This window comes from Kwoniella pini, chromosome 1, assembly GCF_000512605.2.
Source record: "Kwoniella pini CBS 10737 chromosome 1, complete sequence".
NCBI classification, from domain to species: Eukaryota; Fungi; Basidiomycota; class Tremellomycetes; order Tremellales; family Cryptococcaceae; genus Kwoniella; species Kwoniella pini.
In genome coordinates this window covers 2,758,183-2,784,597 of record NC_091716.1, presented here as the reverse complement: position 1 = coordinate 2,784,597, position 26,415 = coordinate 2,758,183, and the positions used below count along the sequence as shown (strand labels likewise).

Genomic DNA, 26,415 nt, shown 5'->3' with positions numbered 1-26,415 from the left:
CGATGGCATAAAGGTAATAATGATTTAGATTATACGACGATAATGTCAAATCAAATGAGGAAGATAAACATTACAAAATAGTCTTGGGGTGGGTAAATGGTAAAGAACCACAACAAAAGTGGGATGCAATTACGAACAATTCCTAATGAATTGAATCGCGATAATTACTTAATTTGGTCAACTCGGGACAGATAATCGTAATCAAACAATACAATATTGATCGCTTACGGCCGTTAACGCAAAATGACGACGTTGCGGTTCTTGGCTTTTAGACACTCATTACGATACAAAAGTATACATGTAACATTTAGCTTGATTTGTTCAATAATCAGTACAAATGACTTGAAACCAGTAAAACTTTACAGCTTATGTAAAGCTTTCTTCGACTTCTCATCCCCAAATTGTGATTCCGTGACCCCTTTACCCATGGCAGCAGTCGACGAGCTGGAAGTACACAACGACTTGAATCAGCCATTGGTCTTTGCGAGTTGGGTATCAATCATGAGATGAATGACTCACACTCCACCGGTAACGGTCATCATCATCGCGTCAGCATAATCGGCTCCAGACCACTGAAAACACATAATACACATGATTAGCGATATAATCAGGAGGCTGGATTTGCATGGGCAGAGCAACTCACCTTTTGATGTGTCAAAACATCACATCCAATTTCCCTTTCTTTCCGTTGAATTAGCTCGACATAGGCTTTCATACCTTCTTGTGAGAAAGCACGAGCGAATTGATCGTTAATAAATGCGTTAGAATGAAGACCGGCGAGCTAATTCATCGATGGAAGTTTACCAATCAGCTTAAATCGAAATCACCCTGCAGGGCACAGTGGTGTATACTCACAGTGATAAATTGGAAGATGAAACCAAGTTTACCAAGACTCCAAACGAAATCTTTCATTTCCTTTTCACCTAATCCAGCTGCATCCCAATTGAACGATGGACTCAAGTTATAAGCCAACCAATGACCTGGTCTTTCTTTATGCACGCCTTCAGCAAACTCCTTTGCTTGTGCGTATATAGGTGATTTAGTTTCCATCCATAATAAATCAGCGTAAGGTGCGAAAGCTACTGCTCTATTGATAGCGCATTGAGTTCCACCTTGGTATCGATAAAAACCTTCTCTGGTCCTAGGAGTATCCCAATTCCAGTATGGAGCATTCTTCAACCCGTACTTCTTGGTCGCCAGTTGTAAAGCCCCATTATGAGATGTGTGGGCTGTACCAGTAACGGAGTTTATAAATTCTTGAACCTTTCCTTGGTCGACACCTTGCGAAGATAATGCTTTAGCCAAAGTCTCAGGATATAATTGAAGATTGGCTTTTTGGAGCCATTGATCTTCTATATCTTGTAAAGCTGATCCTGTTTGACCTTCAAGTTCGGCAGCAACCATAATCTCATTAAGAGAAATCAAATCCGGGTTGGTCGAACCAAGGATGAAAGAATGGTCTCGAGGATCAATATTTGAAGTGATCAAAGTAGCGGCTTCACTATCTGTTCGAGCGACAACAAGATTGGTTGTACCCATTATGTCGCATTGGAATCTCATAGCTACGAGTCGATTAATGTGTTCAGAGATTGGCACAAGCACCTGGAACTCGACATTAGCCAAGCATCAATTGGCAAACATTGTGAAGACAAACCTTTCCCGCCATATGGCCACATTTCTTCGTACCAGGAGCTTGGTCTTCGACGTGAATCCCAGCAGCCCCAGCTTCAACCATCATTTTGGTTAATTTCATAACAGCAGTAAGACCTAATCACTCATATGAGCTAAATGCCTCATTCAGAGGCAGGAACTAAAGCTCACCTCCGTGGCCAGTATCAGCATCAGCAACAATGGGCCTAAGATAATCGATGGGAGGACCAAGTTTTTCTCCTCTTTGTAAAGCGGTTGTTCTGGTCCATCGTTGTTTACGATCATGGAAGAGTTGAGCGGTGAAAAGTTGCGCAACCTTGTTTGGTACAGTATTGGAGGGGTAATCTGCGCCACAACGTCTCAGCTCTGCAGTCAAAACCAAGGCCTGATGAATCGTAGAGGCATGAAGGAGGTCTCATGGTAACCGGGACAGGAAAAGTGGGAAAGAGCAAAGGCAGGGCGGGGCAGAGAACGTTAGAACTCACCAGCAAGATCAGGTCCAGGTTCTAAAGAGCTTGAAGCGGTGGAAGAACATTGCCAACCAGATACATAGACAGTCTCCAGGTGCTTAGCCATTTGTGTGATCTGTACCGGGTCGAGTCTATTTTCAGAGTATTCAGATCAGTAATGTATAACAAAATCATTTTAATCTCGGAATTAAACTTACGCTCCATAAGTAGCGGTACACCCTCCTCCTTCGCCTCTTTTCTTCGACTCAAGGATTGACCATAATTTCCTAGCTAATATATCTGAGGGGTAAGAAATTGGTAAAGTACCTCTTTTCGAAACTACATCTGTAGCAGAGAATGGTCGATGAGTTCGAGCAAAACGAGGTTGCTAAGATTCATATCAGCTTTGTATAACGAAGATCTTTTATGAGGAGACTTACTTTTTGGAATTCTTCCAAAGCTTTCACTTCAGCATCAAAGATAGCTTGTTCAGACGCCATATTGTTATTGCTGATGTAATTGTTGTTATTAACTCTTTTGAAGTCAAGTTGGAATATATATAAACAGGATTAACGTGCAAGGCTAATTTACGTTTTGTTTTGACTCAATCTTTGACTGAAATTATATACGCAAAACAAAATTGACTAAATATATCTTGTTCTAACTTGCTTTCAATTGCTCAGCTATATATGAATATCTAGATCAATTCTTAACTTATTTGCTCTGGGTGAAAGTGTATGTAGTTTCACCATAACATTCGAAAAAGTATAAAAGTATGAATTAGAAAAGTGATCATAATCGGTAAAACGATAACCGGCGGTTTTACTCGGTTTTTTAAAAGATTATAGCTTTAACCGGAGAATCAAATTACTATTTTCTATTTTCATAAATCATTCGTCTCGTGTTCTTTTCATGTATCGAGTCAAAAGATGATTGATAGTTTACAAATTATCACTGGAGTTACACCCTCTCTGTGAAGCTTGCCAGGGTGATTTGTGATAACGGACGTTAGATCCGAAGATATATAAAATAATGATAGTCGGGAATAACGGCATTGTTTAATTTGTTGATAGGATTGCTTTTCTTTGATTAAATCGATGAATTCATCTTCGCTTTCGAGTCAACAAATTAGTATGCTTAGAAATCTGCTGAGGTCGTTAGGATACTTAAAATTGAGTATGTCAAAGCTGATCAAAGGCCGAATTCCTCGAATTTCTTTTATCCAAATAATTTCGTTTGATCGAATCACTATATTCATCCCCTTACTTGTCCTACTTTGGCTCAAAATAGCTCAGACCTTCCAGTCAAATATACCATTCTTATTGAATATTGCTTCATGTATTCAAAATCATCAGCTCGGTCTCTTTGTTCACTATTTGAAATTGTCAATGAATTACTCGAAACGATGCTGTCCTCAGGTAATAATGTTGTCATGATTATATACATGAACTGTCCATGCTACTGATAAGCTACTATAAAAATCTATATTACTGTCCATTGCTTATAATGATAAATGTCCATTCAAATAATTGATGCTATGACTGATAACAAATGAAATTGACTGATTACAAGTTACCCAAATGTCCCTTAGAAAACAACACTTCCAACCTAAAGCAAGAGACCTAGAGCTCCTAATAAAGCTGCTAAGCCCAATGAAGGAATAGTAACCTTACCAGCGCCAGAAGTATTTGATTTAGAAGCTGATGCGGATGCGCTGGCAGCAGCAGCGTTTGTAACTGCTCTTGATGATGCAGCTGAGGTGATTGTACTTGATACCGAAGTACTAGTACGGCTTGCGGAAGTAGAAGAGGCTAAAGAAGAAGAATTTGAGGATGAGGAAGACGAAGACGAAGCGATTGAAGAAGAGTTTGAACTGGAAGCTGAGGCTGAAATTGATCCTGAGACTGAGGTCGAAATGGGAGCAGAAGCTGAAGCCAATGCAGTGATAGCTCCAATATCTACATTTCCACCTCCAATAGTACTTTGGGCAGTACATTGAGAAGTGGCTCCAGCGGGATGGGGAGCAGGGGTTGTAGGGTCATCTTGATGGAATGTGACACCGTTGTATACACCTGGAGCTTCATCCGTTGGATCTCCTAAACAATCATCAAATCCATCTCCCGTATCACCTGGGATAGTGAATGAACACGAAAGAACATCGTAGATGTGTTGACAGTACGCAGCGGCGTTAGGTCCATCTCGACAAGCTCGGATACAGAATTCATCTACAAATAGCACAAGATTAGTTTAGCGTTCGCATTTTCTACCATGCGAGGCGTGCATAATGGGTGAAGGAGAACGATCATTCCGCAGATCTGAGTTGTGATCGACTCAAGGAGGGAACGAAAATGTTTTAGATCGAATAGGCCGATTACTTACTGGAAGACATGAAACTGGTCCATTCGTGAGTTTGCTCGTAGCCTCCTGAGAAAGCGTTGGTGAATACCAAGCCACCTTGAGGGTTCTAAGGGTGACCGTCACATATTAGCCAAGTTGCTTCTGATGACTTGAACTCCATGTTAGTACTCACACCTAAACCGGTCCAAGAATGAGGATCAAGTTCACCACCTTCATCCCCAGCGGGAATAAGTAATTTTGTGAGCTATTAGATTATAACGTGAGATTAGCCACAGCACAGGCATAGTCATGTATGTCTGTCCGATCGATCCTGAAGACCAAAACTCTGACGGGAGGCTTAGTGAAAACTTTGAAGCGAGAGAATTGGGGAAAGTCGTAATTGTTTACGATAATCGTGAAAATTACGATAAACTTTGTGATTGTAGTTATACTAGAGATCGAAAAACCCGAATTTTTCAACTTACATCTCCATTACCTGTCACTTGAACATAAGATACTTTCTCGGATTCTACTTTGACGAAATGTGCACCTGAGATTGTACCTTGTGGAATAAGTCGAGTACCGTATCCATCTTTGAGACAGTAGCTACGAGAGATATGTCATCAAATTTGGTCATTTTCCTACAATGTACTACATCCATCCGCAATTACGGGTGACCGTGTGCAAAGGGGAGAAGGAGGAGGAAGAAACACATACGAGACCACAATTTGTTCTACATTTCCGATCTTTGAAGTTCCATCACCTTCGTTAGAGTGAGTATCAGGTGGACCCCAAAGACAAAAATCTTCTACTGAATTAACAAATACATTTTGACAATTTGAAGTTTGAGATGAAGTTGTTCCACATTGATTTGTACCGCTTTGACCTTCTTCAGAAGATTGAGGTAAAGATCCAACTTGATAAGTTGCTGTATATTGTGCTGAAATAGCTGGAAGAAGGAAAGGGAGAATAGGTAATAAAGAATTTGTTTTGCTGAACATTTTTTGTAAATTGATATATATTAATAAGGAAATGCGATAAAATATGAGAAATAAGAAAAGATTAAATAATGTCCTTATTGTTACTTGCTATATATACTAAGGTTGAGTCAACTAGTCGAAGGTCAGTAAGAAGACGAAATACTGGAAATAAGGGATGACGTTTATGTGGATGAGTAAAAAGGAAAAAAGAATGAAGATATACTTGGCGGACTTCCATATATAGTCGAAACACAGCTTATGACCTAAATTCATATCGATATAAACACAGCACAAATACGATGATAAGGTACTCGTTCGTAATATTCATAATTCCCCTTCAACAAGAAGGAAAAAGTTAAAATGATCCGCAATGTACCTCCACTTACCCTTTGGATAAGACATGAGCCCCTCAGGGAAATGTTTTAAACTATTTTCATTAGCCTCGGCTGATAACACATTTTACCGATCCCATAGGATACCCTTCTTAATATCAGGGCGATGTTTACATTCAAACTGATTCCTCTTCCCACGCGGAGGGCGGAAGTTGCGATGCGGTTATGGTGAGAAGCCTTTTAGCTTTTCGCTTGATCAGTTGAAGTGAAACGCATTTGTTTAGTTTCAGTGGCGGGACATTTACCATGCACTACGCCATACCTTAGATATAGAATGAAGTCTTGTTTTGTACAAGAATCACTGGACTGCTATTGTTAATCAGTCACATATACGAAGTAGTGGCTTCGACATAGGAACGATAAGTAATCTCATATTCAGTCATGAACTAAAACTTTGTTTCAGACGTGTTTGTTATATGAACACCAACATGAGCTATGTCATATATCAGCTCTTGAGATCATCCTGTACCGTAATGAACTCAATGATGCAAACCAATTTGATAATCCTGCAAACACATGTTTGGATTCTTACGTTATAATCTAAGGAGAGTTATCTAGACATACCATACCAATGGATGAACATTGTTCGGTTCCGCTAATCAAGCGGTGGTCCAGTAACGATTATACAACTTTCGAGATAGTTCAGATGAGTACATCCTGTTCGTAAAAAGTACAAAAATATTCTGATCTCTACAAGCATTACTCTTCCAACTCTTAAAGAGGATCATAAATTCTTCAAGTAGCGAACTACTTCAATCCCTGTTTCTCCAATTCGAAAAATCGAGTAAAGGCGTCTTTAATCGTTTCATCTTTGGGTCGGACTACCCTCGACGCAACAACTTCAGTAAATGACTGATCCTTAACCCGTCGTGATCTGGTGATGAACTTACATTTGATACCAAGCTCCTTTTGGATCTTGTCATTCTTGAGCGTGTATGTACCAGGATCGACATAAGCATATTTACCTGGAGTCCCAAGTGAGAATCGAACTGCTTGTTCAGGGAAGAGTTCCCTTGCTTGATCGGCGATTTCTTGGAAATCATATGCTAAACCAGCTTCATAGTTAATATTATCATAGCTAAATAAGGAAACAAGAGGTGAACAAAACTCACGTCCAGCAGAAGTGAGGAATCTACCTTGAGCTTGTCTAATTACAGCTTGATAATGTGCTTCGGCGGCATCACGAACCTGAATATCCAACGACTCAACTCAAGATTCGTTCAAAGGGAATTGACCAACTGAAGGGATCACTTACATCGACGTAATGCGTAAAGAGAGTTGGCATGATGGGTTGATCTTTTCCTTTGGCAAGGGCATATAGAACTTCGGTGGACATTCCGCCATTAGAAAGTGAATTGAGCGGTTGAACTGATTGAAAAGCAAATTAAATTAAATTGATCGTCAAAATATGCAATAGAAGTAGACTCACTTGGAGGGCCAAAAATCATAACACAGTTCATAACGGCCAAAGACCATTCTCTACCCTCCTTCTTAGCTTTCTCTTGAGTCTCCCAAGCTGCTAGTTCAGCATATTTCTTCCCAGCCATGTAGAATAATGACCCATTGTCAAAGACTGTGCTTCTATCAAAGTTCAAAAGTCAGCTCCCGTACGTTAGCTGAATGTTCTGTGTTGAGATGTCAAAAGGTACCAACGGATTGTGTTTGGTTTCAACGATAGAGTCCATCTCTTCAATAGTGTAAGGGTTCCAATCATCTTCCGTCAATACCAAACCTTTTTGAGTATGTGGGTGACCTTTGTGATTCCCAACGGCGCCTGTAAATGTGCGAAGTGATCAGCGAATCTTAGTCCAATCAAAATTGGGCACCCAAATGGGATGTGATGTGTTAAGAGGAGAGGTAGGAATCTAAACGGATTAAGGATCAAGAGATATTATAGAAAGCTTCGACCGGGTTTGGGCAAGGCCGTGGTCGTATGCATAAGACGGGTCGGTCGAAATTGGCGATTAGGGCTGACTTACCGTATGTACCAGTAACAACAACAGATTTAACACTAGGTTCTTTAGTGGCAGCTTCAAGTACAGTAACAGTTCCTTGTTTAGCAGGATCCAAATGGGTCTTTCTAAATTCATCACCAGCAAATCCAACTGGTGAAGCAGTATGTACAACAGCATCTACACCTTTAATAGCTTTTGAATAATCACCATTTTCAAGTGAACCAGTAACGTAAAGTTTCAATTGACCATTCTCAACATATTTTTTGTATTGAGGAATGTTAAGAATCTCTTGTTCCTTTGATGATGATCTTAAAGTACCTCGAACTGTCCAGCCGTGTTCGAGAAAGTTGAGCGCTACATGTGCAGCGAGCTATCAAATTTGGAGAAAACCATCAACACCTGTCTCAATGGCTTGAACGGGATGAAAGGCTTTGCGAATGAGTTGGTACATCATTCGATGATAGATACTTACGAATCCTGAGATACCCGTTAGTAATACAGTCGGCATCGTGATAGAATGAGCTTGATTTGTTGAAGATAAGCTTGAAGAGTGTTGAAGTTTGTTCAGACGAACAAGTAAAGACTGTGGACTAGATTAATGTTCTGAGGAGAGAAGAAACAATGCATCCAAGTGCAGACATCGTATATATATATCGATCCTAGAAGAAATACCTACATTGAGAACAATGCTTTATTCATCTTCTTCATCTTCTATCCTCCACTAATTGTCAACAACATCCTCCACTCCTCCACTTCAAACTCACACCTCCACCGATAAGAAGATGACGCCAGCAGAATATACACCACGTGTCAACCTTGTCAATGGATTCCTACATCAATAATCAATTCCTTTCACCTCTTTTGACCTATAGGAAGGCTTGTGATGCAGCAGTTTTAAGCGAAATTTCATGTTCGTATTGCCTACGTAGCAGTCATGATCTTACACAACTTGGGGAACAAGTCACTCCACACTGTATATACATAGTCTTGTCCCTACAAAAAAGTATATTTACTTCCCAAGCGGTGCCGTTCGACATCAGACTACCGTTTTTCTTCGAAAAATATTTTTAAATCTTGTTTGCCAGTCCATGACATGCTCAATCGGAAAGCCACCTGAGACAGAAGTCTGAACCTCATACTTTCGGAAGCAGGTTTTGTTAAAAACATTATGCCTCCATATCCCTCCACTTCCACCTTAATTGCCTCCACTTTTGCATTTCAACATCCACTGTGGAGGTCTAGTTTCACTCGCTCTCACATTTCAAAGGGGTCACTTCAATTGACTGGAAAATATGTGATGAACCAAGTCAAATTGTGTATCAGAGTGAAAGACAGTTTTGCATTCTCCGGCTCTTTCAGATTGAGCGAAAATCATGACGAGGATTGATGATTTGTATGTGAACGTGGATGTCATAGACATAAAGCTCATGTATCACTGTTGCTAAAAAGCGGAATTATCACTACACTTCACAACATCCAATTGATTATTAGTAATCTGGGCAGGAGAAAGAGCAATTCTTATCCTGATAATTCAAAAGTCTAGAACATTTGATATATGAATAACGTGTAATGGATCGTCCAAGTGACGTATTAAAGGATATTGGTGTATGTGCCTTTTAAGGGTATGAGCTATAGAAACGTATTCTGTCTCTTTTTTTTTCGGCAGCATTATGAAAGAGCTGTATACAAAGTACTTTTGAAGCGTAGTACAAGTTGGTACAAAGCTGCAATTTGAGAATCTGAACTGACTCAAGAGGTTATTGCTTGAATAGAAGTAAATACGGGTCGGATGAAGGAAGAGCAACAAATCCGTTGAAACCCGTCGTCTATATCCGAAAATCCGTAGCTGCGGCTCGGTACCTGGCTCAGAGCTGTCACGATGCTATAATGCAATTCCAGTGCAATACGTCTTCTAAGTTTCTGCGTGCAGATCAAGATAAAGATTGTGAGCAGCTCCTACAACGTGAAGCGAAACAATGTAGGTGTCTCTATGTACATGCATGCATGTAATAAGACGCAACATGGAATTTTAGGCTGTTCAGCTGTAGCGATTGGCATTCAGGGTATTATGATATGCTGAGTTTTGAGTGCGCGTAACAAGGGGGAAGAAAGCTTAAGGGAGGAAGAACAGAACGAATGAATTTGACGTCACATTTTAGTAAGTTAGTTTAAAGTTATGAGAGAATTCCAGCAACAAAAGTCATTTTAAGCCTTTTGGATTTTCTTACTTTACAACAAACGTTCTTATTAGATAACTCCTTTATTTCAGTATACCTTTATTGTTTTGATTCTTTTATCACATAACTCAGCTTAATACACAAAGGAGGTACTCTTTAGCTAATCTCAACTTACATATATATTCATATATATTTATAGACTAGAAAAAGGGAAAGAAAAAATGTCACCACCTGCAGCAGTTCCAGGATCACCATATACTTCAAATCATATATCTTCACCTACTCTAAGCTCATTTTCTCAGATGCCAAATCAATCTAACTCTACACAATCTGATGGAGGGGAAAAGAAAAGTCAACGTTTAATTGTGGTTTCAAACAGATTACCTGTTACTATTAGTAAAGATGGTAATGGGGAATACCATTTCAAGGTGAGATATAAACAAATGTTTCCATTCTTCTGCTTCTTAGTGTAAACGCTAATTCTTATTATGATGACGATAGATGTCATCGGGAGGATTGGTTTCTGCTTTAAGTGGTTGTAAGAAAACTATGGAGTTCACTTGGATTGGTTGGCCCGGTAAATACGTACGTTTACATCGCAGAGAATTCCGCTCCTTGTGCTAAATTCAACCAATGTTATACTCAGATCCCAAAAGAAGACAGAGATCATGTCAACAAGAGACTATTAGAAGAGTACAACTGTTTCCCAGTCTACTTGAATGACGACTTGGCAGACAAGCACTATAACGGTGAGTTGACCTTGTCCCCACTGCCTATGATAGCTCATATTCGTAACTCCCGCTTACCACTGCTCCATACATAGGTTTCTCAAACTCTATTCTTTGGCCATTATTCCACTATCACCCAGGAGAGATGAACTTTGACGCCGCTCACTGGTTGGCGTACAGAGAAGCCAATATGAGATTCGCTGAAGTAGTATCAAATTTCTGTCAATCAGGAGATATGGTCTGGGTGCAAGATTATCATTTGATGCTCTTACCCATGTTATTACGATCTATGATTTCAGGAGAATCAGCACAAGGTGAAATGGTTAGAAAAGAATTAGGTAGAGTCAAAGAAGGTGTAGATGATGAAGTAGTTAAAGACGTTTTGGGGATGCAACCTGGAGTAGCTCAAGCAGTGGAAAACACAGATGAAGGTGTAGAAATGTTAGATGACGTTGAAGAAAATGATGAATTAATACAAATGAAAGCTAGAAGACCTCATTTCCCAAGAGGTTTATCAACCTTCCAAAAACAAGAAATAGCAGCTAAGGAAAAAGGAAAAGATGGGATTAGAATTGGTTTCTTCTTACATACTCCTTTCCCTTCAAGTGAAATTTATCGGTAAGCCAACTGTGCCTGCTTATTCGAGGATGCGACTAACGATCATCACAGTGTTCTTCCGGTACGAAGGGAGATATTGCTTGGTGTACTTCAATGTGATCTGATAGGGTGAGTCGGATGGGACTTTCTGTCTGATTAGAGGACTTAACTGACCTGGGTGGACTGCATCCCAGTTTCCACACGTATGACTACGCTCGTCATTTCCTCTCCTCGTGTACCCGAATTTTGGGTTTACAAACCCAACCAAATGGTATCGAATTTGAAGGTCGATATGCTCAAGTAGGAACCTATCCAATCGGTATCGAGCCTATGCAGTTTGTGGAAGGTCTCCAACAAGAGAAGGTCCAGAACAGACTGAAAGCTCTCGAGACTAGATTCCAAGGTTGCAAAGTTATTATTGGGGTGGATAGACTAGATTACATCAAGGGTATTCCCCAAAAGTTGCATGCTTTGGAAGTGTTCTTGACTCAACATCCTGAATGGATTGGAAAGGTAAGCTTTCGTTTACTCTAAATGGAATATGTATCGGTAAGCTGATACCAGGACATCTGGCAGGTTGTATTGGTACAATTGGCTATCCCATCTCGACAAGATGTAGAGGAGTACCAAAATCTTCGAGCTTGTGTCAACGAATTGGTAGGAAGAATCAACGGTCGATTCGGAACGGTGGAGTTCATGCCTATCCACTATTTGCATAAATCGGTTCCTTTCGAAGAATTGACTGCTATGTACGCTTTGGCCGATGCTTGTTTGATCACCTCCACAAGAGACGGTATGAATTTGGTGAGTTCCCTTTGCGTAATCGAGATTGCTGGAAATTGTCCCCTGGCTTACCAATATACCTGTTATAGGTCGCATATGAGTACATCTCATCGCAATCGAAACGTCATGGTTCGATGGTCCTTTCTGAATTTGCAGGTGCTGCTCAATCGTTGAATGGAAGTATCCTTATCAACCCTTGTAAGTGTCAGGCAGTGCTTGGAGCAGGATAAAAGATGGAGCTAATGCATTCGCTAATTCAGGGGACACTCAATCTACTGCTGATGCCATACACTGTGCACTTGAAATGGGTCCTGAACAAAGGAAATCAAATTGGGAGAAGTTGTTCAACGTAAGTTCAAGCAATTCGTGTAAAATTGTCGTCAAGACCATGAATGACAGCCGATTTGATATAGTATGTCAGCAAATATACCGCCGAAGCATGGGGTACAACCTTTGTCAACGAATGTAAGTCGCTCTTCCTTCATTTCGCAGAATGTGACTGACCAAATTCTTTACATAGTGACTCGTCTCTCTGGATTACCACCTAATGGACCTGCTGGACCAGGACGAAAGAAGTCTCAAAGTTTGAGTAGGACAAGTTCGAAAGCCAGTATAAGAAGGAGAGCAAGTCAAGCTAGTGTAGTAGCTCCCTCGGCTTAAACCCTGTGCTCGACTCTGAGATGAGCATAGAAATTGCAGGGGATTGTGAAAGGGATAACGTCACTTTATAGATGTTATTTTAACGAAAGTAAAGCATTAAAAATTGCATATAAGCATTCCTCGATATGTTGCTTCTTAGCCTTAGGTTTATATTAATGAATTACGATGTCTTTGAAATGATAGGATTGTTTCTTCTGCTAACTTGAAGACAGCAATATCACTTGCGGTCCATGTCAATGTGCACTCTTGTACAAATTTTGTTATCCCACCTATTAACGTTGTTTCATCTTGGCCCCACTCGGATGTAGCTGTTGGTCCGTTGTCGCCCCTCAGGAAAATCCGGGAGTTTAGCTCAGGGTAAAACAGATAGTTGTGGTAGAGGTTTGATCTAGATTCGACACCGAGGTAGAGGAACGTAATTTCTATTTTCAATAGTGCTAGATACCTGGGCTTAGAATGGCGACCAATCTGTGATGCTGAGGCAAGCAACATAAAGCTATCCGAGATTGACGATGTGGGATGCATGTAGAATCTTTATGAAGGTGTTAGACCAATCATATCTTCGAATAATTCCAAAAGGTGATTACCGATGACGTTAACGACTATCGTTTTTCCCCTCCTTATAAGAGTTATCCCTAAATTAGGGGTCTTAATACAACCGGAGAACCTGATTAAATTCCCACAACTTACTTTGGAGTTTACAGCTGCTCAAGGACGGACCGAATTTACCGTATTTTCCACAACTTGTCAGCAGTAGACCAAATTAGTAACCTTGCCCTAACTAGTAAGGCTTACAAGTGTAAACAAAACAAAAAGAAATCAATTTTGTTACATTTCTAAACGGTTGTGCCTGTGTCCCCATTATCTTTGCTCCGAGACCGAGCGTTCATGATAGAAAGTTGAATTGAATCGTTGTTTTGAATTTTGTTAAAATCTTCTCCTTGTTAGAAGTGGATTTGGATAATTATTATTTGATACGATTCATCCTTAGATCAATCTGAAGATCGGAATCAAGTTGAAAGTGGTTAACAAAGGTCAATTATTCAATTCAAGAATCTAAAACGATAAAGGCTTTGCACTTGATAATTGCGAATTTCATATGCTTGGTTATCAAGGAAGATATCATCCATAGTAAGATCAATACAAGTAAACAGTATCATTCATATGCCTTTCAAGCTTTAGTCTTTCGGGTAAGTGAATTTCTCGTTCACTCAATAATAGAATGACGACAGTTTGTTTCAAATTTATCCTTTTTGGAGCAAGCTTATCTTTTTCGGACGATCACCCCACCTTTTCCTAATCTTCTTTACCTTCATTCGTCCATTCCGTGCTTTAGTGATCCAATAATCCAACAATAAACAAACAATCATCTATATCCCGTATCCTGTTTCGTTGATTATCGCTAAAATCCACGTATATCAAGTCTGAAAGGATACTGATTTGTTAATTTTTGTCTCACGCACAGGTAATTTCGTCAATTGTATCAAGCAAAACCAACAATCTATTCAACTCTCTTAACTTGGCGAACACTGGCTTCTTTGAATTCTAGACCTCCTCTACCGCTGAGGACTATCAATTTATCTCATTTTTCCGGCAGTCCAGGGATTCCTGCGGCCAAGATGTCTCTTCCAAACGCATTCGTCACTCTCCTCACTACCCCTTCTTACCTTCCTGGTGCCCTCGTCCTCCTACACTCTTTATTGGATTTACACCCGGCACCGAGGGATTTCAAAATAGTTTGCCTTGTTACCCCTGAAACTGTCGATGCAAAAACCATAGGAGAATTGAGAAAGGCCGGATTTGATCTGGTGATAGGTGTGGAACCGATCGGAAGTGGTAAAGCTGGTCAAGAGGGTCTACATCTTATGGGTGAGTTAGAAAGCTACTAATTTTCTCGAGCTCTTGTCCTCAATTGAATCTTTCCTATGTGAATATGAAACTGACCCGACATACTAATATCTCAATTCGCCAGGCCGACCTGATCTCAACTTCGCACTTACCAAACTCCACTTATTCCGACTACATCCCTTCTTCTCCACTCTGATCTATCTCGATGCCGATGTTCTTCCTCTTAGGCCTTTATCACATCTTTTCACAACGACCAGTCCTCATGTGCTTTCAGCATGTCCCGACACAGGATGGCCAGACTGCTTCAATTCAGGTGTGATGGTCATCAGGCCCCGAGAATCGGATTGGGTAGGGCTGAGAGGTATCCTGAAAGATGGAGAAGGCGACGATGGAATATACAGGGAAAATGAAGCTGGTAATGGCAGTTTTGATGGCGCGGATCAAGGCTTGTTGAATGAGTGGTTTAGCGAAGAAGGTGGGGGTGATCAATGGAATAGATTACCATTCACGTGAGTGGATATATAAGATAATCGAACGATACAGAGCGTTCAAACTGATTTTTTCTGTTTTGATTACGTAGATATAATGTAACTCCTTCTGCTGCATACACTTGGGCGCCCGCGTACAAACGATATGGTCACAAAATTAGTAATGTCCATTTCATCGGTTCCAACAAGCCCTGGTCAAATCTAAACGGTCGACCAGCCGGTGTATCAAATGTGAAAGGAAAAGAGCCCTCTTACGATTGTACGTTGAATTGTTGTAACCGAATAAGCATGTCGCTGACATTTCAACGCAGATCCCGCACTGCTCGACCGATGGTATCATGTATATGATACACATGTTCGACCTTCAGCCGCACATGAACCAGATGTATCCAGACGATTCGCGGTCCCTCAAACCATTGCTGCTTGGAGTCAATCGGGAGCCGCTACTGGAGCGCCGCAGCAACCGGCCGACCGATTAAATCTGGAAGAATTGAAAGCTGCCTCTGCTCATGGTGTCTTATCATTCAAGACTGGTCAATATACTAGCCTGCCACTCGAGGGTAGAGTCGACCTGTTAATGCCCAAACCCCAACCTAAACATGCAAGTATTGCTTTACCTACATCTCCGCCTCCTATAGATCCTAGTGCCATGTCCTCGCCACCGCTTGATGCTGCCCCTCTACCTTCGACCATCCAACAACAAATCACTCAACCTGCCGTATGGGATGCTGTCCACTTTGCTCCACCTTCTCACGGTAAACCAGAAATGTCGATCAGAATGGACACCATCTATCATAACGCATGGGAACAATCCGCTAGAAACCAATCATCCTATTACTCTGCGTCTACGCCCCAGGCTGAACCACAATACCCTACTCTACCCGATAGCGTCAAGAGGGACGATTGGTATAAGCAATTCACTGGGTCAGTTCCCGATCGATCGAATGTCTCTGCCGTATTTCCGTGGGAGCAAAAAGGCAAGAGCAGGCCAACTCCCGGAAGAGTATTTCCAAGAGGAGATACACCTCCGCCTGAAGAACAACAACATGCTCAAAGACCTGCCATTCTGGTAAGAGAACCAACGCCCGATTACAGACAACCAGCACAACAACAGTCGCCACCACTTTCTACCCCTAGATCAATGGCTGAGGCTATGGCATCTTATACAAACGCATGGGATAGTATACCCCAAATCAACAAATACGTTAAGAGGATGTCCGGAATGGGTATGTCGAAAGAAGCAAAATCATTCGCTTCGCATGGTGGTCTGAAGTCTGTTCCTGGTACGCCTAAAGGAGGATCAATCGATTTTGGTCGAGGGACAGACAGAGGTATAGGCTCTTACACCGATACCAGTGCTGATGGTGATGATGAAGGAGATGAATCAGATGATGAAGATTTATCTGAATCACCTGTTGTTCAACATTCGAATTCTGGTCAATTTGATGATCCATCTTTTTATCCAAATCACGAAACCTATAGGGATGGTTCAGCTCAAACAGAGTCACCTAATTTGGTTGACGCAAAAGTACAAGTTGTACCTGGTGGAGGAGATTCACCATCAGTCAGAACATTTACTTTACCTCCTCATCCTCCATCCTCTTCTCAAGTTCATTTGAAAACTGCAAGTGGAAATCGGGATCAAAATTTGAATTCAAATCAACAAACACAAAGGAGATCAAATAAGATCTCCTCTACAAACTCAGGAACTTCAAGTACTGGTACTTCATCAGATACTACACCTAAATTAATTTCTCCGCCTTCAAATCCAGGTGACAATGGACAACAACAACCTTCAATATTACAAACTTTACCTGAATATGGATTTGATTTTAGAGGAGCATCTTCTTCGTCTCAAGGACATGGAAGTGGAAGAGTTTGGGATCCAAATACAGATCCTGAAACTAGAAAAAGAGATTCTCATCAAGTTTTGAATAGATTTATGCGTGCAGGTGGATTTGGAAAGTAATATTAGTAATCGTTCGAAAAATACATAGAAATTGTCAATTGTCATATATATCATTTTCGACCTCATACTCGCTTTTAATGTTATTTCGAGCATTCATACTTCGTAATGCAAAATATTATACAGTAACATTCCACAGAATTCTAATATGAAGTATATCTTACTTGATCTTCGATTGAAACACTACACATTCGTACCTTTTTTGGAATGTCTTATTCCTCAACTGCGGCCAACTTGAGCTTATTTCCTTTTCTTCTACTTGATAAATTCCCAGACGCTGCATCAAAAGAAAGTCAATTCTCAATGGATTCACAATGTTCACGTAAAATCAGTTTTCGAAGGGGGGAAACACAACGTGACAAACAGAGTATAGTAGGTCAAATTATGCATTTACTATAATAGCAATGAAAAAAAGATTATCAATCTATTCTAAACCTTGCATGAAAGCTATGAGTTGTTCCAAAATCATTTTCTGTAAATTTTCTATTGGTTCTTCTTCATCCTCATCATCTCCTATATTATCTTTGAATTCTAAATCAAACAACGATTCGAATTAGCAAGAAGATCAAAATTGTATGTAGCTCTTTCGTGAATTGGGAAAAATCCAGTTTTACTTACCAGATAAAACAGCAATCACACTACTAAACGATTGATCTTTTCTCGATAAAAGTAATCGTGCATGAGTCATTGCCTTGAGCAACAAAACGTTAGCGCTTAAGACTCTCATACATATGTTAGCACAATTACTTACCCCGTCATCCTCCATACAGATCCAAGCTAAGATGTAATCGGCATTTTGTAGAGAAGATAAACCTGAATCGATTCTTCTCAAATACCATTCCGTCTCTTCGACATCGGTTATTTCTTCCTTATTTGCTTGCATAACCTATAAATGGCAGATTTATCAGCTTCTCACAACTTCATAAAGGTATAAATGATCAACCTAACTCTTTTTTCCATAGTTATATCTTTCTCCACACCTTTTAGCTTATTTTCAGCTACTTCTCTCATTTCCAATAATCTATCTACTTTCTCATACCCGTTTTCGACGAATTTAGCTATTAAACGTATTCTCTCTGGAGTATCTGATCCAAGATTTGTAAATAACGAAACGAGTATACCCAGTAAATGTTCTTCGTGTTCGAACGAGGATGTTGCATTCAATTTCTTTTTCTTGCCTTCGCCCTGTGTCGTGGCAAGGAAAATGTAAGTTAGGTTTATGAGAGATTTGATAGTCTTACAACAGAGCTCACCTTGCCCATGAATGCTGAAAAGAAAGTTTTTAATCCTAAAGCTTGAACGAATTTCTCGCACCCTTCTGACCCATCTTCAGTCTGTAATGCATAATTTAACACTTTGATGGACCGTGTTTTGGCTAATAATTTTTCCCTGAACTAATTCGTCAGCCATCGAAATTCCTGATTATCAATTGACAGCCATGCTCACTTCATCATAAGGACCATCAATTCGACCCCTTCATTATCTACAAAGGACTTCTTCATCTCAGGTTGACTCAGCAAGGAGCATAAGACGTCGAAGAGATTTTCCATATATTCAACTTCTTCTCCATCACTAGGATCTTTCTTGCGGTATTGCTAATGATGATAGTCAGCTTGACTCGGTTGCCTCATGAAGAAGAAAGAAGTGGTAGCTTACGGAAAGACCTTGCAATAAGATATCCATTCCATCCAGCTCGCCAACTTTGAGGATAATATCTCTGTTATCCTGTAATAATATCGCCAAAATCTCACTTGCATATTGTTTGTTCGAGTCATACTCTTTCTTCTGTATCCTTTTCAGCAACCATGGTAAGAGGTTTGTATCGGACACTATTTGTTCTGCTAAGGGCGGCATAAAGGAAAGGAGATTTTCGAATACACCTAAGATGTGGAAAACACCTTGAGAATCCGTCTCTTCTTCCTCATTTAGTCGAGATAAATTGGAGACTAGTAAATCCAATATCGAATTATTTAGCTGAACAAGGTAGAAAATCAGCTGTTTGGGTCATTACCTCATGCTACAGACCAGCTTGACATACCAATTCATCAATAAATTCACCCATTGCCAATCTAGTCTTATAAGCTCTTCCACTACCTTCCGAGTTTGACCCTTCAGCTTCTTCATCGAAATCATCTACTTCAGCACCGACATCTTCATCTGTCAATTCCCGAACCACTTCTATCACATCTATTGCTATGTCCGTGTTTTCATGAGATAGCAAATTAGTAAGAAGAGCAACTACGCCAGATTTGACAAGCTCAGGAAAGAAGAGGGGAGGATTTTGAGTGAGAGGTAAGAATTGTTTTAATGCTCCGTCGAGATCTGATTCAGAGTCGATGAACCTATTAAAAATTGAATGATATTTCAGCTTCTGTCTTCCTAAAAAGGAGCTGAATATAAAAACCACTCGAAATTGTAGTCAGTACATCAGATGAAGGTTGGCTCACTTTGAAGGATCATCAGGGAACTTCCCCCGCATTTCTGCGTTTTTCGTCACGATTCGCTCGAATTTACCCAATTGTCGTCTTAGTCCAGGTAGATCTAGTGTAGGTCCATCCTCGCCATCTCCAGCTTTATCAAAGATATCTAGGATTTGCTATGGATCATAAAGCCTTTTCAGCTGATCGCTCATCCCTACGAATTCAGCTGAACTGACCTGTTGTTCGTTGTTCAATCCTCCCCCGAAGAAACGGCCTTCATCGTCCTCCTCTCCGTCATACATGTCCCGGTCGGCTGTAATAGAAGTTCACCGTACATTCTCAAGAAGCACTGAGTAAGAGGAAAGCTCACCTGTATTATCGTAATCTTCTTCATCCTCTTCGACGGTCGCTGCCTTAGCTTTTCCTTTTCCATTTGTAGGAAGCGGTTGCGGGCCGCTTGAAGGCTCAGGTTCAGCTTGTCTGTACTTTTTAAGCATTTCTGTATTGCGAGAGATCAATGAGAGGTTTCTTATGAAGTCATTTTCAAACGAGCGCCGTCACATACCAGGTGTCGGGGCATCTGGCATCTTCCGCTTCTGACCTGCAGAAGCAGGCAAAGAAGGGAGTTTGAACATCTTGTCCACATCCATTTTCAGACGGTTCCGCTAGTCTTTTGCACTTGGGGGAAATATTCACGCCTTTTTGTACTCGGCAAGTCGATATGATAATCAGGTTTTCTTATATTGGTGTGCTCTTCTGCGAACGCTACGTCAATCTGTAAAATGTCAAATTGATTAACGGTTTATATTTCAACTCGACCTTTTTGTTTTGGGTATTGATTTTCTATTTGGCACTATATGAATAAAGTGATGACATCATGACATGCTCAAAATGCTTCGTTCGTTGACGTTTGAAAGCGTGTCATCTTCTATAAATCTCTGTACAATTATCCTCTGAATAACTTGCGTTATACACAAAGTCTCCATGACCAGCTGAGAATATGTTCCCCGTACCTCAACATCTACCTCGTACGGGCGCTGAAGGACTTTCATCAGAAATATCGGAAAAAGACCCTGTATTAGATTTACTTCAACCATTAATCAATAATGGTGAATCGAGTAAATTTACAGGAAACCAAGTGAAGGGAGTACGGGAGAGCTTGCAGAAAGCTGTAGACGATAACAAAGTATGTGAAAGTTTTGCCTTACTCAAACTTTCCCCTTTTCCTCACTCTTGAGTCACAGCTGACTGTATCTGGTATTCAGGCTCAAACTCATAGATTGCTCACAGATAACTTTCCTTCGATATCTTCTCAAATTCAATTATCGACTTCATTGCATTCTCACCTAAGCTCAGTCCGTGATAAAGTCTCGAGCTTAGAAGCGGAGATAGATCACTCCGACTCACAGGTCAGCTTTTTCGACTCACTTCCATCTTGGCTTAAGCTGATAGTTTTGTAGACTTCTTTTCTACCACCACTTATAGGCTCACTCAATAGGCATTTCTCAGCTACGTCGTCACTATCCGCAGCTCAAGCTCATATACATTCGATCAAATCGCTTTCAAGGCGGACAGAAAGGATAAAAAAGCTTGAAGAATATATTTGGTCAGGTAGATCAGCTGATAAATGGGTATTAGATGAATCGAGTGGTGATCATGGATACAGTATATCGGAGGATGACACGGAAGGTGAGGAAATCTTGAGGGGAACTCGGATTATCCAAGCTATACAGGTGAGTCGGAGAGAGCTCTCGTCATTGTCCAATGGCAAAACGCTGACACCTATTTCGGCGTCGTCAGGCTAAAGAAGCGTTATTGAAGTCTATGATCTCCGACCAACTCTCAGAAGGTTTCAACGCCGCCATATCGTTCTCTCATCCCACGAACAAACGAGTTCAAGGCACCGCATTATTCTTACAAAATGAAGTCACGCTACAACACCCTCGCAGTAAGTGTAGCTCGACAGTCTCGGCTTGTATTGTGACGCCGTCTTCAGCTCACACTTCGTCGCAGCTACACCTCCTCCTCAGCTTAAATCTGCAGCATCTCCACATTATCCACTTTCTGAACTGTACTCAGCTCTTTCTCAACAAGGTCTTCTTGGCCAACTTCTTACCAGTCTATCAAGCAGGATACAGAAAGATATCATCCATCCGATTGTGACTTCAAGCCATCGCGTATCGTTATCATCCGCGGACAGATTGTCGATTCTTCGTCTTGAAGCAACCACGTCTACTACCGCTTACACCATTTTGGAAGATATCAAGACAACACTCAATTTCATTTTCAACACTATCCTACCACCTTCAGTTGACCTTCCGGAAAGACGAACCTTTGTCTCTTCTCTCACAAACTCAGTTTTCCAGTCAATCTTGAATTCACTCATACTACCGACTCTACCGCAGAATTTATCGGAATTGCCGGACTGGCTAAACACTCTGCAACAAGCGGTCGAAGTGGAGTCAATCTTCTCTGGGGCAGATCGCATCATCAAGCATTTCTTTGAGACTGAGGCTGGTACCAGTTGGGCTCAACGGCGTCGATATGCCGTCTCAGACGAAGTCAGACAGCTTATTTTGAGTGGTTGGGGTGGATGGGAAAGCACAGAGAAGGAACAAGATAAAGAGGTGGTTCAATACGTAGAAGTGGAGATAGAGGACAATCATGCTGCCTATTCGTTGGAATCACAAGATATAAGTATGAAGGACGTGAACGGAGCTGAGGATTTCGGCTGGGGATTTGAAGAACCCACCTCCAAATCAATCGATGATACAAGCCAAAAAGCTAGCTCGAGTCATGGTCAGATAGCTCAAAATGAAGATGTCAGTATGGAAGATGATGGGTGGGGATTTGACGGATCCATAGAGCCTGTTGCTGGACCCTCTAGTTCGTCGAAACCTCCTCCTATCTCAGATTCCAGAAAGACAGAAGAAGATGGTTGGGATCTTGACCCAACTCCTGCCATAATACAGCCAGAGCCCACGGCCATTGTTGCTGCGCCTCCTCTGAAACCTGCCAAACCAGCCAGAGAAGCTAAAAGATTAGGAAAGAAGGTTGCAAAGGTGAAAAGGGAAGACGAATATGATCCATGGGCATCACCTGATCCGGGCGAAGAGTCACAGAAATCAGTCAATGGCAAACAATATCCAGTCCCACCTTCAATAATAACCGAGGACGTATCTTTGTTGCAAGCAGTAAAGAAGAATACCGCAGATGATGGATGGGGATGGGAGGATGATCCGACTCCCGCCCCTGTCAACACCACTGTAGCTCCTCAACCTTTACCCGATGTAATCGAGCCCCCTCGGCCCCTAATAAGAAAGGAGATGCGTGAAGAGAAAGTGACCGTCAACGAACGATATCTCGTATCGACGTCTTGTGATACTCTGTCTAATATAGCAAAGAGTCTTATAGCGGAGATAGAGCAAATTCAAAGCTCTGAGTGAGTTCGCATATCATATTCACCTTGACTTTAGCTGATCCTGCCTATTCGTAGATTCCCTTCACCTTCATTCGCTACATCCATACTCGAACCGATACTCTTCGAAGGAATCAAAGAGGTTTTCATCTTATACCGAGCTTTCTTACCAACTCACTTCTCCAAGCAATTAAACGATGTCCCGAGTATAGCGATGCAGGCTTTCAACGATTCAATTTACCTCTCCAGCCTAGTTCACCAACTTCAGATTCCATTTGCGGGGCAAGGTTTTTTAGAAGAAGAAGCTAATAGATTAATAGATCTAAGTGAACATATATTTGAAAATCATTTGAGTATACAACGAGATTATATCCTTGAACAATTAAACGAAATGGATGAAATGCAAAACACGAATGATGATAAAGTTTATAAAAAAGATGAGAAAGTAATCAAAGAAATATGTCATAATCTTGAATCATTAGATAGATTAATTAAAGTGAGTATTAATTTGGTTAAAAAATCATAATAATTGAAGAAAATCCAAATTTCAACTAATTTTGTTTTTTTAATTTTATTTATAAAGCCAATTTTACCTTTATCAAAATATATTGAATTCATTTCATATTTATCTAAAATTTTAATTGATAAATTGAATTTATTTATATTAGAAATGATAGATATAACAGAAATTGAATCAAATAGAATAAAAGAATTATTTAAATTAATTATCATTTCAATTGAAAATATTTTTAAAAAAAATCAAGGTGGTGTAATTAGATATATTGGTGGTAATTGGTTAAAATTTTGTTATATTTCTGAAATTTTAGTAAGTTAATTTTTTTTATAAATTTTCCTCTAGTTCTTTTAAAGAAAAAAAGAAAACAAAAAATGGTAAAATAATTAATCTCGAATTAAATATATGCTAATTTTTCTTTGTTTTTTACTTTTAATTAGCAAGCATCTCTTATTGATATAACTTATTTAATTGATTCTGGATCTTTAATTGATTTTACTTCTAATGAATTAATTAATTTAGTTAAAGGTTTATTTGCAAATAGTGAAAAACGTGATATTGTAATTGAAAAAATTGAAAATGATGGATTAGGTGGATCTAACTTAGATTTAAATTCGTAGGATTTCTCACCAAGACAAGTAGCTTGTGATCGATTGATCAGATTGTTACTATGATTATATGATCATTTCATGCATTTCATGTAGTCATCCGATTATCTCTTTGCACTGACTGAAAAAATAACGTCCTTCATTTACTCCATTCATTCAAATTTGCTCAGGACATTAGGTATTTACAATGCATGATGCTAGATTCAAGAACTTTATTTGATTGAAATTAACATTGCTATTTGACAAGTAATTAAATGATATGAACAACTATGCAAGATAATTAAAGGTAAACAAACTGGGATAGACAAATTACTAACTATATTATACGATTATTATATACAAACAAGAAAATAAAATAAGAAACAACTTAATGAAAGATATGTAATTCAAATATCCAGATCAATCTATAATCATTCTATCCCACCCTCCTCTTTTGATTTTCCCGAACTTAAACGAGGACTAAATCTACCGCTGATGGCACTTCATTAAAAATAGCTTGACAATTTTGACTGACTAAGCCATATTGACTTCTCTAGCTAATCTTTCCCTTCCACCTCGGATTACTGTCCTACCAGGAGTCAATTCCTCTTTTTCATCCACATCCATAACTTCATCTCTTTTGCTTCCCATTATATTTTCCCCTCGAAGAAGTAGAACCTCATTAATCAGTTTACTTCTTTCTCTCCTTCTCGTACCACTTCCACTAATACTACTAATTGTAGAAGGCGAGTAACTAGGGGCATTGAGATACATCGAAATGATCTCCTCGTCATCCGTCGTACTATATTTAGAAGGTGTTGATCGATTTGATCGAGATTTGGAAATTGGAGAAGGTGGATAAGATATCGAAGGAAGAGGTTGAATGTTTTCTTGATTATACATCATGTTTTGTTCCACCTCTGACAAAGCTGGACTATTCGACCTAGATATCGAAGGTCCTCTTTGCATAATGATTGAAGCGGATTGTTCATCCATTTCTCGCATTTCCTCTTGTGTAGACTCGTATATTTCAAAGCCACAGTCTGTCTCCAGGACTGCTGTTGGCAACAACTCAGGAGAAGGTGCTGATTGAACGTCAATTTCAATACCTGTCATATATGTTGAATGTGATGTGGAAGCTGGATTTGAAGGCGAATCTGAAAAAGGTGGAGATGGTGCTAATCCTCTATGATATTTAGGTGGAGTAGATATTGCTCCTGATATCCCACTATTAAAACCAAGATATCTCGTCAGCTTACGATCCTCACATAACTCGGAGGATTCTGCTGACCTTATAGGTGATTCTCTTTGGGTATTGCCATTAACAAATAATCTCCTAGCTGGACTCTTTCCCGTTCCCAGATCATCTGTATTGAGAACATTCCGTATCTTGGGAGTAACCCCTATTTCTACCTCCTCGTCATTATCGTCGTCCTTGACTTGTCGTTCTTTGCCTTTCCTACTTGATGATCGGGTTTTCCTAATTGTTTCGCTTCCATCTTTCTCTGCCCTGGATACCTTTCTAGCTTTACTTCCACCTGAAGAAGAAGGTTCTGAAGAGACGAATCCTCGCTTGGTAGGTAATGATACTGGTGAAGGTAAGGTTGAACTAGATTGAAATTGGATAGAACTCATTATTGGCAATGGTAGTAAGGGTGTTCTGGTAGTCGATGATCTCGTCAAGCGTGATGACGATGCGATGGATGCCATCGTTGAGCGCTGTTTGATAGAAAGGTCGTTGTTATATAGAGCAAAAAGATGCGTTGATATTATATACTAAATAAGGGAATGTTGTTTATTATGGTTGATCAGGTGAAAATCGTTAATTATGAATTTGTAATGTTGATCAATTTGCTACGCGTCTTTCCGAATTCTTCTATCGTTCTAACTGTGTATGTATTTAAGATGGCTTCAAGATCCAAGAAATAAGGAATGTTTGTTTGTCGTAATTAGTGATGATGAATGTGAATCAATATGTATCAGGATGTATGTATATTATTTTGATAATGAGACAAATAATAGATATTGGAATTAGAAGGATAATGGAATGAGAAGGACATGTGGGATTCATTCAACAAAAGGACAAAAGGGGGGGTGGAATGGAGAAAAAAAGGGACGCAAAGGGAAATTTACTATTTTACCCATCCCAAGTCTTGAACATGACTCAACTTTGTCAGTGGCAATTGTGGCACTACTTTCAATGGCGCGTCACGTTGGAGTAGCTTATCAAATCAAACGTCATAGGCATGACCATCGAGGTATAGACTAAAAGTCTAATGCCACATCATTCTCAAAACATTATATCGGCTGATTCCGCTTTTACAATTATGCGCTTAAAAGGATCCGGCCGATTAAATGCGTCACCAGTAACTTTGTAGCGCGCGAGGACTTTTTTTCTGAAAGATGATCAGAGTAGATCAAATATTTATTCATTGCTGATCATCAATAAGTTAGAAATTTAGACAA

The 26,415-nt window shown here is 40.0% G+C and overlaps 8 protein-coding genes across 8 annotated transcripts; 3 read left to right on the top strand and 5 right to left on the bottom strand.

The window, feature by feature from the left end:
• Positions 1-359: 359 nt before the first annotated feature.
• Positions 360-2,599, bottom strand: I206_101060 (isocitrate lyase; the record flags this gene model as incomplete). Its single annotated transcript, XM_019152046.1, has 9 exons — positions 360-444; positions 520-572; positions 644-781; positions 856-1,602; positions 1,655-1,767; positions 1,822-1,995; positions 2,136-2,251; positions 2,318-2,487; positions 2,540-2,599. The coding sequence occupies 9 exons, from the start codon at positions 2,597-2,599 to the stop codon at positions 360-362; spliced, it is 1,656 nt and encodes a 551-aa protein (XP_019014184.1).
• Positions 2,600-3,707: 1,108 nt separating this feature from the next.
• I206_101059 (uncharacterized protein) lies at positions 3,708-5,437 on the bottom strand (the record flags this gene model as incomplete). The annotated part of the gene is made up of 5 exons (XM_019152047.1): positions 3,708-4,324; positions 4,479-4,563; positions 4,630-4,701; positions 4,922-5,042; positions 5,154-5,437. 5 exons carry the CDS (start codon positions 5,435-5,437, stop codon positions 3,708-3,710), a joined length of 1,179 nt encoding a protein of 392 aa, XP_019014185.1.
• Positions 5,438-6,555: 1,118 nt separating this feature from the next.
• Positions 6,556-8,271, bottom strand: I206_101058 (uncharacterized protein; the record flags this gene model as incomplete). Its single annotated transcript, XM_019152048.1, has 8 exons — positions 6,556-6,629; positions 6,699-6,854; positions 6,921-6,996; positions 7,064-7,176; positions 7,238-7,389; positions 7,462-7,582; positions 7,788-8,133; positions 8,236-8,271. The coding sequence occupies 8 exons, from the start codon at positions 8,269-8,271 to the stop codon at positions 6,556-6,558; spliced, it is 1,074 nt and encodes a 357-aa protein (XP_019014186.1).
• Positions 8,272-10,161: 1,890 nt separating this feature from the next.
• Positions 10,162-12,708, top strand: I206_101057 (alpha,alpha-trehalose-phosphate synthase [UDP-forming] 1; the record flags this gene model as incomplete). Its single annotated transcript, XM_019152049.1, has 11 exons — positions 10,162-10,368; positions 10,442-10,525; positions 10,587-10,689; positions 10,764-11,286; positions 11,338-11,394; positions 11,460-11,778; positions 11,842-12,069; positions 12,138-12,246; positions 12,309-12,397; positions 12,462-12,513; positions 12,569-12,708. The coding sequence occupies 11 exons, from the start codon at positions 10,162-10,164 to the stop codon at positions 12,706-12,708; spliced, it is 1,911 nt and encodes a 636-aa protein (XP_019014187.1).
• A 1,619-nt stretch (positions 12,709-14,327) lies between these two features.
• I206_101056 (uncharacterized protein) lies at positions 14,328-17,013 on the top strand (the record flags this gene model as incomplete). The annotated part of the gene is made up of 4 exons (XM_019152050.1): positions 14,328-14,577; positions 14,681-15,065; positions 15,137-15,303; positions 15,356-17,013. The coding sequence occupies 4 exons, from the start codon at positions 14,328-14,330 to the stop codon at positions 17,011-17,013; spliced, it is 2,460 nt and encodes an 819-aa protein (XP_019014188.1).
• Positions 17,014-17,434: 421 nt separating this feature from the next.
• Positions 17,435-20,080, bottom strand: I206_101055 (uncharacterized protein; the record flags this gene model as incomplete). Its single annotated transcript, XM_019152051.1, has 12 exons — positions 17,435-17,541; positions 17,629-17,701; positions 17,762-17,896; positions 17,959-18,195; positions 18,264-18,399; positions 18,457-18,605; positions 18,667-18,984; positions 19,049-19,352; positions 19,458-19,606; positions 19,667-19,743; positions 19,801-19,929; positions 19,996-20,080. 12 exons carry the CDS (start codon positions 20,078-20,080, stop codon positions 17,435-17,437), a joined length of 1,899 nt encoding a protein of 632 aa, XP_019014189.1.
• A 350-nt stretch (positions 20,081-20,430) lies between these two features.
• On the top strand, positions 20,431-23,982 carry I206_101054 (uncharacterized protein; the record flags this gene model as incomplete). The annotated part of the gene is made up of 8 exons (XM_019152052.1): positions 20,431-20,616; positions 20,696-20,839; positions 20,891-21,163; positions 21,231-21,378; positions 21,444-22,872; positions 22,927-23,344; positions 23,432-23,674; positions 23,803-23,982. 8 exons carry the CDS (start codon positions 20,431-20,433, stop codon positions 23,980-23,982), a joined length of 3,021 nt encoding a protein of 1,006 aa, XP_019014190.1.
• A 501-nt stretch (positions 23,983-24,483) lies between these two features.
• I206_101053 (uncharacterized protein) lies at positions 24,484-25,659 on the bottom strand (the record flags this gene model as incomplete). Its single annotated transcript, XM_019152053.1, has 2 exons — positions 24,484-25,177; positions 25,241-25,659. 2 exons carry the CDS (start codon positions 25,657-25,659, stop codon positions 24,484-24,486), a joined length of 1,113 nt encoding a protein of 370 aa, XP_019014191.1.
• Positions 25,660-26,415: the final 756 nt, after the last annotated feature.